At 36.1% G+C, this 14,400-nt stretch overlaps 1 protein-coding gene across 1 annotated transcript in view; it reads right to left on the bottom strand.

Moving 5' to 3' along the window:
- Positions 1-1,307: 1,307 nt before the first annotated feature.
- Positions 1,308-14,400, bottom strand: part of LOC116143079 — a 36,612-nt gene continuing 23,519 nt past the window's right edge. The window contains exons 2-3 of the mRNA XM_031428496.1: positions 1,514-1,592; positions 1,308-1,472 (exon numbers count right to left, since the gene is read on the bottom strand). Of these exons, the coding sequence (XP_031284356.1) occupies positions 1,308-1,472; positions 1,514-1,592 (244 nt within the window). The remainder of the gene's footprint in view (positions 1,473-1,513; positions 1,593-14,400) is intronic.

Raw genomic sequence — 14,400 nt, forward strand, 5'->3', positions numbered from 1 at the left:
GCAATTCTTTCACATCAATCCATGTACTTCACATTTTCTCCTCTTTTGGATTTCATATTTCATAAAAGAAAAGAAAAATTACGGATTCTTAGAAGAGCATTTGTCATGCCGCTGAGACATGAAAGCGCTTGGACTTTAGTAAGTTCAGGAAGTTAGAATGTATTTTTTCTGGAATAAGATTTCTACGAAAAAGGTCATTCAAATCAGTCTTTTCTTTTGGATGGGTTGATGAGACCAGATTTCCAGGAAAAGTGGTGATTCAATGAGCCCTACTTGAATGAGGTTGATGTTGGAAGCTGAGTTTCTCAAGGTAGCTAAGTGTTGGTGCAGGATGAAGGAGTATGCAATTGAAAAGATCACTAACCTACGTATATAGGGAGATATGTAGCTATAAGTTGAATAGTATTTCTTTTGAATTTTGGTTTTATTAATGCTGGTGTTTTAAATATGTATTAATAATACTATGTCATATGTGCTTCTGATAACTTTTAGAATGGTAACTGAAAGCAGGAGTGTTTAATATAGGTGTGCTAACCAACGTAAATAATTAAAGTGTCTGGATTTGAATGAGCAGTACGAAAAACTGGAACATAATCAACGGAAAACGATCTGATGAAAGTTTCAGGAAAAACTCTAATCTACATAAGCAAGAATGAATTTGATTTGGGTTAGAGAAGAACAGCTTTATGATTCTGAATACTCTATTCACTAGGAATTATTGTCAAATTTTGGTTTATTGAAACTAGAAAAGTATTCAATATAATCTGATGGTTTTCCTGAGAAAGTAATACCATAACCTGATGACAGAACAAACTTAAAGCTAAAAACATAGAAGAAAGCAATCATATGGACAGAATTCACCAAAGGGAAAATGTTCCATTAATTTATTGCAGTGCTTCATAAGAAAGCTTATTTTACAACTGATATTAGAAACAAGCCTTTACCACAACTTAGCTGCTACGACAGATAGGTTTCGAATTTGGAGAAAAAAAAAGGAAGAAAACAGACCCATAGACTACAAACCATACACAATGATAAAGTCATGTTAATTTACTTTCACAGAGATGTGCCTTTGTACCTCCTTGCAGCCTCCTTCTATCAATGGTTTTTGTGTACGTTCTACGGTAAAGATGGTGAATTGAGGTTGCCATACCGCCTTGATGCCTCCCGGCTGTCATGATTTCAGTACGTTCATCTCTTTTTGACACTGATGAATAGGCACAGAGACCCTGGAATGTGGAAGGTGGCGGAATATAGAGAGGTGGTGGAATATGGAGAAGTAGTGATTGTAGGTTTGGCAACTTCTGTCAAATACTCCATGGCTCAGCTGCACCGATGTCATTTTTCGGTTTGGAGAGTAAAGTATCTGGTGGAGAAGCCCATCCTGTACGGCTTGGCCTTGACCATCCACCACTGGTGATCATAGTTGGTTCTGTCCCAATACCATTTTTCCTGTGATAGTCATCATAGTTCTCATTCCGATAATCACCATAACCAGTATTCCCATAATTACCTGTTGGATGATCTGGCGCCAATGTGAAGCACTCAAGGGGCTAAACCTTGGTCCGCTAGCTTCAGTTTGCAACTTGGTGAGGAATTCCTCCACCTTTTGCGGGCGATCATGAACTGGAGTTGAAGGCTTCCCCCATTTCATCACCATATCCATAACCAGTTGAAGGCTTATGCCACTTATTCTCACCATATCCGTAGTCAGTTGTCGGCTTATGCCATTGATTCTCACCATAACCGTACTCTTTCACTGGTTTCATACTCAAATTTCGTCGGAGAGCTATGTTTGTAGTCACTGCTGAAAGGTGAATGAACCTGCTGCACAACTGTTTCAGTTTTTGTAATACAGGAACCTGTGTTATAGTCGGGATTGTAACGATGGATGTTTCCTCCCCTCAGCATCAACAATGACTGGCTTACAGACTGATCTGAGGCATAGCTGTTTGGCTTCTCCATGTATCAGTCTGAGGCCCTAAACCGTTGTACCCGAGTTCCCTCTGTAATTGTAACCATAGCCGACATTGCTTAGCCTAGAGTAGGAAACTTGTTCTCTGTGTAAAGAACTCTAGACTTCTTTTTCTCACATCTCACGGTTGTTACACTTCTCCTTTATATAGAAATACTAAGTCCACTTTCGCTTCCAATACTATATAAGATTCAAAGGCATAAATTGCTGTGTCAAGTCATATCTTAACTTTTGGCCACGCTCTTTGAGATAGCCTTTATGTTCTGGAAATATTACTTAATGAATCATATTCTGGTTCTTCCATGTATGTGACAGCCACTATCTGTTATGAACAACACACTGATTATGTTCTTGTAAGAATTAATCCAAATCTTTACAACAATATTGTTCCATGATGTAAGAGATTTCATGTGTGAACCATGTCACCTTGAAAAGTAAGTAAATTAAAACTAATGTGATACATAAATTAAATACCCTCATACATGACAAAAGAAGAATTTACAGTAAACCATCAATCAGGATATAATAAAGTTGAGCATATTTTCATTTTGCGGTTGACAAATAATAAAGATAAATAGAAAAAAATAGATCTTGACCAACAGTTATGATAATGATCATTTCTACAAGATCTTACAATACATTTTTTGACCAACTGGAATTTGGTTGTAACTTATCACTAATAGCACTGGAAGGGGAAAGAAAAGCTGGTGCCAGAACTTCAGCAGTATCTGGCTGTGTCCACAAAACAAGTGGGATCAAGAAACAGCTGGCTATTCTTCTCCTCCCATGTCATTGTTAATGCCATCACTTGCTAAAAATTTCTACGGCTAAAATTTCTACCTCCCTAAGAGATTCATGGGATCATATTCCATCCTTTTCCCAACATTGATACTCTTACCATTAAATAAAGTCTGAAGAACCAAATTCGTCTGGACTTGACCTCCCTTACCTAACTAATGAATTGCCTCCACTAAAATTGTCTTCTTCGTTCCCACAATTTTTTATTTCTACAGGTGATATAATAGAGAAAAAGTATGCAAGTGGCTTTGTCAAGTCAGGTTTCAGATTGGCTCGTACAAAAGAAAAGTTGAAGCACCACAGAAACTAAGCAATGAATATAAAAACAACTATATCTTCCCTGAGTATCTCTTCCCTAAACTGATCTGAGAGACATTGCAGTTTCGTGTAAATAAGGTATGACACTTATGCACAGAAAAAGAATCCATAATATACCTTTAACAGTCTCCACTTTCCTGTCATCAAAAACTTGTCCAATTATAGAGCTACTGCCGGCCTTGCTAGCTAATCCGTTTCTATCCTTTTTTGGATGCAAAAATGGAAATGCTCACAAAGTGTGAAGAGACTACCAATTGATAAACTGATACTCATGTTCCCAGAATACCATGGCAACTACTACTATATGACACTGATATTTTATTTTCTCTATTTTCCATGTATATGTCCATTTCTGTCTAGGAGAGACCCGGCATATTTGTGGTGATTAAACTGAAAGCTAGGCTGGCCTTCTCATTGGCCTGACTGTATGTTTTGCTTCAAGTCATGGTACTACCATCTACAACACAAATCTGACAAATACAGACTCATACATCTAAATTTATTGCATTACATATACACATACATATAATGTTTGTGAGAGAATTGCACCCCCCAATTAGTGAGAAGGACTCTTCAAGTGATTCAGGGTTAAGCAGTCGTACGTTCCTTCAGATTCCACCCCCGAACAAATTTGTATATATTGCCCTCATGAAAATGTTAATTATAGAAGAAAAAAGATTATCTTTAAACTATTCAGTTACATGTCTATTTTCTTCACTTTACGGAAGGGTTTCTACAGATTCATCTTTGTACTCAACGACTTTTTTCCAGAATTTGCTCTTAGGGATCACTTTTGAAGTAGAGGTACTAAATTTTTTTCAAATTTGCAGAAGTCTAATTACATCATGCAATTACTGACTTCAACACCATACAGTCCCTGAATTCTAATTAAGAAATGCCCCATTTGTATCCATTCTAAATCAACTCCGTTTCGCAAATCCAACCCTTTCCCACCTGGAATTAGCCTAGGTTCCACCGTTTTTGCCGTCACCAACCATTTTTTGGCCAGCCACCTCCTGTCTTTCTAAGTCATTCCGACCAAATCCAACGGGCCAAAATCAAATCTTCCAACCACCCTCTTAACTGCCGGCCTTTACTCTACAAATCACCTCAAACCCCGTCACCTGGTTTCCCTCCGAACGTTAGTCGTGAATGTTTCCTTCTCGCCATTGGGTTTAGCGATTTTGCTTGTTTTGGATCATTTGGAGGCTTATTTTTGTAGTTTTGTGTGCTTGTTGCTATTGGAGTGTTTTGTTGCCTCTGTTAGACTGATTGTGGTGTTTTTCTAGGTTTCCATCATCCCCCAACCATTCCCAGCTCTCCTTCTCTTGGGGCACAACAGTGCTCGAGGAAAAGACAGAAAAGCTTTAAGGGTGACAATCGGTGAGCAAGTGAGGCAAAAGGAGCAAGGGTTTTGTAGAGCAGATAAAGGGGGTTTAAGTGGTGGTGGTGGTGAAGATTTCTGGTTGACAAAATGGTTGAAAGCGGCTGCAAAGTGGTAGTTTGTGTTAAAAAGAGGTGGGCTTTCCCTGCAAACGGTGAGTGATCAGGCACGAGGTGGTACGGTTTTGAAGAGAGATGATGATGGATTGAATGGTGTGTGGCGGTGAAAATTTCTAGCCGACAAACCATCAAAAAAGCGGCTACAAAGTGGTTGTTTGCTGGAAAAAGCGTTGGGCTTTTTTGACAAACGGTGAGTGATTAGACACGAGGTGGTATGGTTTTGAAGAGGAGATGATAAGGGATCAAATGGTGGTGGCAGTGAAGATTTCCAATTGACAAATCGGTTGAAAAAGCTGTTGCAAAGTCCGTTTGCACGAAAAAATGGTGGGATTTTCCGACAAACGGTGAGTGATCAGGCGATGGGTGGTATGGGTTTTGAGAGGAGTGATGAGGATCGAATTATGGTGGCAGTGAAGATTTTTTGCTAACAAAATGCCAAAAATTGCACAAAAAAGCAGTGGGCTTTTCCGACAAATAGTTAGTGATCAACGACAGGTGTATGGGTTTTGAAGAGGAGATGACGAGGGATCGAATGGTGGTGCAGCGCAGATTTTCGATGACAAACACCCAAAACTGCCGAAGAAAGGAATTCGCACAAAATCCGCCAAATGCGGCCAGTTTGGTTGCTCACTAATCGTTGTCCACCACTGGCCTAAATGGCTGGTTTAAGGGCATTTGTGTATTGCAGTCAATGCATCTGTTTTAGAACCTACCACTCCCTAATAGAGGTGGAACAAATGGGTCGGGCTAGCGGGGTCAACCCTAACCCGGCCCCAAAGAGTTAAAGCCAACCCAACACAACCCTTGGCGAGCCGGTTGCAAAATGGCAACCTGCCGACCGCGGGTTGCTGTTTTGTCCTTTCTAAAGAAATGACCGCCACCCGCGTCGTCAACCCGTGAGTTGGCTGTTACACCCCAACGACCAACCCGCCGAGTTGACCCCAAGTTGGCCGAAAAAAATAATAAAAATAGAAAATTTTATTTGTTATTTTAAATTACCCCTTTACCCTTGAAATATAACCGTTTTATAGTCTTGGAGAGGTCTTTTTCATCATTTTCTTTTCCCATTTTTTCTATAAATTGGCCCTACACTCCACATTTTTCTCACAACTCAAATTCTCTCCATTGTCTCATATTCTCTATATTCTAATCTCTCAATTATTCATTTATTCTCTTAATCTTTTTGTTATCAATTTCTCGTATTTAATTTTTTTAGTTTTTGCAATTTTAATTCATATTTCTAATTTTCCATATTCCAATTCTCTTCTTTAATTTTTATTTCTTCTACATCAATATTTTTTTCAACTACAATGGATAATTTTTCTCTCCCATCAATTGCAATGATGAAGGAAATTACTATCCTAGTCCTAGTCTCGCTGATTTTACTAACATAAATGCAAGAGAAGATTCAATAGTCCCGCTTTCCCATTCTCAGAATCTGATACACCTCAATATGCCCCCGATTCCAACAGCTCCCGGTGTTTCTAGAAGTCGTCCTCGTAATCGTCGTCCTCGTCCAACTTCATCTCAAGCTGAAGCGGGTTCATCAACTGCCGTCGAAACCGAAGACAAAACACACATCAGACGTTTGGGCGCATTTCACAAGTTTTTACGAGATAGAAAATGGCATTCAAGTCAAGAAAGCGAGATGCAAATACTGTGGAAATATTTATAAAGCTAATTCGTAATGGTACTAGTACTTTAAAAAGGCATGCTAATAAACATATTAATCAACATGGAAATAGAGAAGCAATCAAACTCAAATAACTAATATGGGTACTACTTGGCGTTATAATTTTATTTATATAGGAAACAGTTAGCTTATATATTACTGCAACTGATCAACCTATTAATATGGCTGAAGATAATATTTTGAAAGATTTGTTCAAATCTTTTTTTTCCATGATTTAAAAGTTATTCTAAAACTGCATAAAATGATTTAATAAAATTGTTTAGAAAAATGAAATTAGAATCAAAAATAAAATACATAGTTGTCATGTTAGTGTGGCTTTAACTGCCGATATTTGGAGTGGTAGAGCTAAACAAGATTAATTGTGTGACTAGTCATTATTTTGATAATGAATTTAAATTAAATAAATCTTTTTAGGATATAGATTAGGATTGATCATAGTGGTCACAAATTTATAATAAAATTGTTGGTTTTAGAAGATTATGATGTTCTTGAAAAAGTGATAAGTATAACTTTAGATAATGCAAGTGCTAATACTACAGATATAGATTTTTTTAAAAGTAATTAGCGTTTGTATAACAGTTTGAAGTTTTTTCACAACGCTGTGCATATCACATTATTAATTTATTGTGAAAAGTGGTATGAAAACAATTAAAGAAATATATTGATAGAATTAGGGCTTCTTTAACTGGATTACTAGTAGTAATAAAAAATGTTGAATTTCAAGACGCTTGTATAAAATCAAATATGTCTCCAAGAACTTTTGCATTAGACTGCCTGTTAGATGGAATATTACTTATTTAATGATTGATTCATGTTTACCTTATTCTAATATAATTATTTATTTGTAGCAAATAATAGAGGTTCTCATTATTTGGTAAAAATGATTGGCAAATAGCTAAAGTATTTCATTCTTTTCTTAAAATTTTTTACCAATCCACTTTACAACTTTCTGGTATGTATTATCCTACTAGTCCATTGGTAATACATACAATTATAAAAATTTCCGAGTTATTTATAAAAAACAAAGACAATGAAATTTTAAAGGCACCAATAAAGGCAATGGAAAATTTTTTTTTTTTAAATATTGGGAACCCATTCTTTTTCTTTATTATTTAAGTGCTATATTTGATCCTAAAATTAAATTAGCAGGTTTAGAAAATGGTTTTGATAATTTATGTGAAAATTTACAAACCGAAGTATATGCCAATCAAATAGGAGAGGTAAAAAATAGATTTTTCAAAGTATATTTCCAATATGAAAACAGGTATGGGAACCCGTAAAGAAGCGAAATATCCAGGGAAGCTACATCAGAAAAAACAAATGAAGACTTCTACTCTTGAGGTGCACTGAATAGGCCGAAGAGGACCCGAATCCGAAGCATAGCCTCCTCTTTAGAAGCACCACCACCAACAACAATAACTAATGTACTGTCCTCCATGCAATCGCAGAGTATGAGCTTCAACAATATTTGGCAACCCCTGAAATGTTACCAGTAGATCCACAACAGAAAGCCAACTTTGATCTCTTAGACTATTGGAGAGCCAGAAAATGTATTTTTCCGGTATTATCAAGACTTGCCTTAGATGTTTTCGCTGTTCCTGTCTCAACCGTCTCATCTGAATAAACATTTAGTGCAAGTGAAAGAATTTTAAATGAAAGGAGGACTAAACTTTCTCCAAAAATGATTGAAGTCCTCATATGTCTTAGAGACTGAGAACGGTCGCGCCATCAAGATCAATACAAGATTGTCGACAATACTTTAATAGAATCATTTCAATTTTGTAATATAGATGATACGGATGAGGGAGGTCCTAGTGAACCACCCCCAAATTAGTTATTTTGTAAAATGTAATTTGTAAATTAATTGTCAATTATTGCACTCTTTTTTCTTTACCAAGTTTTTCTCCCATTGGGTTTTTCTTGGTGAGGTTTTTAACGAGGCAATAATTGTTTTAATTTCTTATTTTATTTTTTTATAAATGAATAAGTCTAATTTTTCTTATAGTACAATTTTATTGTATTAATATTTGAAATGTTAACCAAAAAAAAAATAATTTAATTGAATTATTGATATTTGAAAAGTTAACTAAAAACAATTACATTTATAATTTATTCATTTATAATTGTTAATTATTAATTTGAAAAGTTAAATAAATAAAACAAAATAAAAAAAATAGGGCTAACCCGGCCCGGCCCACCGCCTAACCCGGCGAGTTAGGGTTGGCGGACCGGGCTGGGCCAGCCATTTTCTCCAAAATGGCGGGCCTAACCCTGCCTACCTTTGTTGGTGGGCGGATTAGGACCAACCCGCCAAATTGTGTAACTCGCCGCGGGTCGGGCCGGGCCGGGCAGGTTACTTTTCCACCTCTACTCCCTACTAATGTTAGTTTAAGGGTGGGAACTTGAGATAAATGCAACTAAGGTTATCAACTTGAGATTCCTCTATACCTCAGGTGGGAACATGTTGTTTACTTTTTTAGGAACTATGCCAAGTTGTACCAAACTTCAAGTTTCAACGCAGTTGCTTTACTTAGGTGTGCTCTTTTATCATTTTTGTGTATTCATTTTTTATTTATTTTTTTGAAAATGTTGAAAATGATTGTTTGAAAACACAAGGAAAAGAATAAAAAATAAAAATTAATCACCTTCACGATAGATAAAACCCCTTAAAAGTTCAACTTATTTTGTTCATCTCGAAAACTGTCTCAAATATATCAAAGGTTGATATATTTTTTTATTCAAAACATTAATTATTTTTAGAGGTGGGAATTTGGGTCTGGGTCCAATGGGACTACCCAAAAAACCGAACCCAGGATCGGTCTTTGGAAGGACCTGGGGGTTGGTCCCTCCTCCAGGGCCCAGGCTTGGGGTTGGTCTCATGCCCGTGTCCAAACCCTTCCCATTAATATCTTATACACCCCTGGCAGATACCAAAAAACCTCTATTTTATATAGAATTTACTATATATATAAGGGTTAAATTGATATTTTACAAAAAATATATATATAAAATTCGAGTATTGGCTCAACGGTCAGTTGACTGTTAAGCCAACAATCAGGGGGAGAGGGGTGGGGGTGGTTTCTTTCACTTCCACTCCACCCTCCAAAACAACAACCCCGCCCCACGCCACCCACCACCCCCCCCCCCCCAACCCCCCCCCCCCCCCCCCCCCCCCCCCCTCAAAACCACAAACCAAAAGTATAAATAACCCCATTTTCCTTCATTCTCTTCACAACTCTCAATCTCTCATTCTCTCTACTCCAATTCTCAAACTCTCTTCAATTTATATTTATATTTATTCATTTATTATTCATAGGATTATTTATATTATTCAATTTCTTCCATTTTAGTTATTTATTATTTTATCATAAATTCTTAATGGGTTCCTGAAATTACGCATTCAGAGGATCATCCCAAAATGAGTTTTATGTTCTATCTACTGAAGAAATGGAAGGATTCAATCCATTTTCACCTTTCCAGAGGTAGCAATTCCACAACCAGAAACGGCTGGGACTGCGTGCAGCCAAACACAAGGAGTTACGACACCACGGGTACGGTAAGACCGTTAAAGAGGGTCATGTCCGAGGTATGACAATACTTCACCAAATCAAAAATGGGCAAAGCCAAATGGGGAGGGGGAAGAAACGTGCAGAGTATGTAATTTATGTGCAACCATTATCTGCGTTGAGCACGGGACTTCGGTGATATGACAGCACCTAGAGGAGAAGCACCCCCAATATATGTAGCCTGGACCTTCCGATTCAACTTCAACCGCACCAAGTAGGAAAAATCAAACTCAACTTAATTTTAATCCTCAATCATCAACTCTCTCAGCCTAGCAATAGAATGCACTCAAAGCACAAGAGCCAATAGCAAGATACATAGTTGCTACGGACTCTCCTCTTTCTTTATCTTAAAATCATTTTTTTGTTGAATTGATTAAAGATGGTTTTTGTCCAACAAATAGCCCTATTAGTAGAGGAACAAGTAGAAGGGACATACTAAAACTTTATAATAAAATAAGAGATCAACTTAAAATAGAAATTGAAAATTTTAGGAATATATCTATTGCACTTACTTTAGATATATGGGCTACTAGATCAAAAACAAATTTTTTGAGTGTCACAATACATTACCTAGATCATAATTGGCATTTACAACAAAAATTGATAGGGTTTAAACCATTTTATGCTAAACATAGTGCTGAGAAATTTATTTTACAATTATTGAAGTTTTGCAAGATTAATTATTAATAGAAAGAGTTGTGGCGCTAACACTTAATAATGCAGCTACCAAAACCATGGCAATTTCTTTATTCAAAAAGAGATTGGATCTGCATGGTGACGGCAAATTTTTTCACCAAAGATGTGCTTGCCACATCATCAATTTGATTGTTAAAGTAGGTTTAGAAGCTATACGTTCGAGGATTGAAAGGGTGTGCGCGACTATATCAAATTCATAACTGGTAGCAATACAAGATGGACTAAGTACATAAAATATTGTCACCAAGAGGAGCCGCCAGTTCGACCAAAGAAGTTATGTACAGACACGCCTATCCATTGGAACTCCACGTGCTTGATGTTGCAAAGAGCTATGTCAACCGCAAGACAAATTATAGATTTCGTCAACCGGAAGAACTATTCAGACGAAGTCGTTAATGATTTGGATTGGACGATTTGCAATGTTTTTCATTCATTTCTTAAATTTTTTTACGATTCCACTAATACATTAAGTGGTATTTATTATCCTACTACTAATGTAGCACTAGATATTTTACTTCAAATTTCTAAAACTATTGTTAAACATATATATGATGAAGATTTAAGCGACATTATTTTAAAAATGGAAACAAAATACTAGAAATATTGGTTAGATATTCCATTCTTATATGGATTAGGTCTTACTGTAGATCCTAGATTTAAATTTCACGTATTTAAATGTATGGTTACTGAGATAGGCCAGCATTTAGAATATGACTATAGTTCTTATTTGATAGACTTCAACTGAAAATTAGAAAGCTTTTTTTCTTTGTATGAGACTAAGTACAATGGAACATTCAGATCGAACAGAGACGACCAGGACCTTGATGAAGACATTTATCAACAAGGATCGAGCATGTGGACATATATGGAACATGGCGGAAGTAGCAGCTCCAGCTCATACAAACGTGGACCAAATGAGCTACATTGATACCTACAAATGGACATGTCCTACATGATGAAGAAGGAGAAACATGAGATGGATTTGCTTCAATGGTGGAGCCAAAATGCAAGTCGATTCCCCATTGTAGCCCAAATGGCACATGATATTTTATATGTGCCAGTTTCGATAATTGCATCCGAGTCAACATGTTTACGGGATTGGACTTATGCAAAAAGAAGACTTTGACACTCTGAAGATCTCGAACTACTCAACCTTTTAAGAAACATAGATTTGGACAATGTAAATATTGACGATGTAAATTAATTTGATAAAAAGAAATTTATTTAATTATTTATTTGTGAAGTGTGATTGTGTGAATATTATATTTATGTTAAAAATAAATTATCTCTTTAAAGTTTAAATTAAACACACCCTAAATTTATAACCAATTAACCATTTATATATATTTATTTACTAATTAATTGAAAAATTTATAAATCACCCCCTAAAAAATTACATAAACCCCTTGACATAATTTTCGATTTAGCCCCAAATATATAAAAATTAGGGGGTATTGGTAATTTTTCAGGCCCATAGGGCCGGTCCTAGGACAGATCCTAGGGTCTTAGGGACCGGTTCTATAGTCCCGGGCCCGAATTGGAGTGGGCCTTGCCCGGGTCTAATTTTTATATAAAAAGAAGGGCTCATTATCATTTTTTTTCCATTTCTTCTCTTTTTCGGTTAAAAAAATTTAGAAAATGTTAAACAGGAGGTAAATGTCGCCGATTCCAAAGCAGAAAAAATGAAAAGAAAACGTAAAATTTATAAAGGAACGACAACCTTAGTGTTTGACTTTGGCATTTATGAATTGTGCAATGTGTGTTTACAGATGGAGTAAATGGAGCAATTTCAAGCTTCTCTGATTCAGATCAGCCTTCCTCCTAGAATGGGGTGGAATCATTTTGCAGTATTCGTAGGGATTCCTTTTATTCTTCCACTTTTTATTGTATTTCTTGATTTATTGATAACTTTTGTTTCTTATTAATCAGCTTGATGTTTATTTTATATTTTAATTTTTGAAGTATTTGAATTACAATGAATCAGCTTTTACACAAAAATTGGATTAAGGTAACTACAACATGAACAAATTGTAGAACAGGTACTAACCGGACAGAGGAATAATTAAAGTGTCTTAAAGTTTTATGAGGCAGTAGACGAAGAAACTGGAACTTAATCAATTGGAAACACATCTAATTAGAAGTTTCAGAAAAAATTCTAATCAATATTAGGCCAAAATAAATTTGATTTGGGTAAGAGAAGAACAGCTTTATGATTCTGAAATACTCTAATTCTTCATGAAGTTATGTCAAACTTTGGTTTACTGAATCCCGAAATTTTATTCAATAAAATGTTTGATGAATTTCCACAGAAAGTAACTTCCATAACCTGAAGACAGAAAGCACACTTAATTCTCGAAACATAGAAGAAAGCAATCATAGAGAGGATTCATAAAAGAGTAGGAAAAAATATTCCATTAATTCATTGCAACTGCTTCATAAGAAAAGCTTATTTTACAAGTGAAATCAGAATAAGCCCTTAACACAACTTAGCTGTTACGACAGCAAGTTTACGAATTTGCTAAAAAAAACGAAAGAAAACGGACCCTGATAGACTCACAAACCATGACATAATAATATAATTCATGTATTAATATTACTTTCACAGTGCTGTGCCTTTATACCTCCTTGCAGCCTCCCTGCTGTCAATGGTGTTTGTGTATGTCTCTGCAGGATAAGATGGTGAACTGAAGTTGCCATACGTCCTTGAATGAATTAGGAAGGTGATAGGATTCTGATTCCTTTTTTGGGACGAAAGTGGGCTAACGGGTTGGAACCCAATGTAGCTTAACTTGTGGAAAAGCCCACCTCATGGAGTGGCCCAAAACACAAGGTGGCCCAATTTGTAGGGTGGCCCTGCTTGTAGAGAGGCCCAACTCGTAAAGTAGCCTAGCTCGTGGAGAAGGCTAACTCGTGCTGTGGTCCAGCTCGTAGAATGGCCCGGCCCATAGAATGTTTCTGCTTACAAATTGGGTCATCTCATAGGATGGTCAATCCACAAGATGGATCTAAGCATAGGCCCAACCGGAATTGGGCTAAGGTGCTAAGCCATATTTAGTATGTATTTCATTGTTGGACTTAACAAGGTCTAGTATGATTTTTAGCCCATACAAGTATCTGGGGGAGAAGCCCATCTAGTAGGATATTCGCAAGCGTATGAATTAGTGCAAGTAATAACGAGTAAATAACAGATATCGAACCCTAGAGAATTGCTATTAATTACCAATTACCAAAATTGACTATGTTGTTACTATTTGATTAACAAAAATCTGATGAAAAATACTAAACTAAATAACCGATAAAAACAAATTAAAAACTTCAAAAAACACAAACACTTGATTTTTAATGTAAGATAAATAAACCTAAGGCATAGACTTCACACCAACTCTACTTGTACGTATTGATAATTTATGCTAACTTTATAATGCCCTTTCTACATGTCAAACTCCCTTGAATTCCAATAACTTTCTCTCGAACAATTACCAGATTAACTCCTAATTACTAACCTGAGATATCTCTAAATCAGATTTAAGTATTAAAAAATCATTACGCTTTATAGAGTTTACTAAAACCTCACAAGTCGCGGTAAACTATCTCTAGCATTCGCTCAATCTATTATTTTATTACCCTAGACCAACTAAATATCATCTCTCTATCTTAACCTAGTCCATTAATTCATTCAATTCTCGGGCCCTCAAGAATCAAAAGCATCAAGCACAGTAATAAAACTTAGAAAGAATGCCTAATAAGAATTAACAATAATATATCAACACATAATCACAGAGATTGGCTACATCTTAGCCCTAGAAAATAAATTTAGTTCATAATCAACATGAAAAAAACAATCATCTTTA

Source organism: Pistacia vera, unplaced genomic scaffold, assembly GCF_008641045.1.
Source record: "Pistacia vera cultivar Batoury unplaced genomic scaffold, PisVer_v2 Contig425, whole genome shotgun sequence".
In the NCBI taxonomy this organism is placed as follows: Eukaryota; Viridiplantae; Streptophyta; class Magnoliopsida; order Sapindales; family Anacardiaceae; genus Pistacia; species Pistacia vera.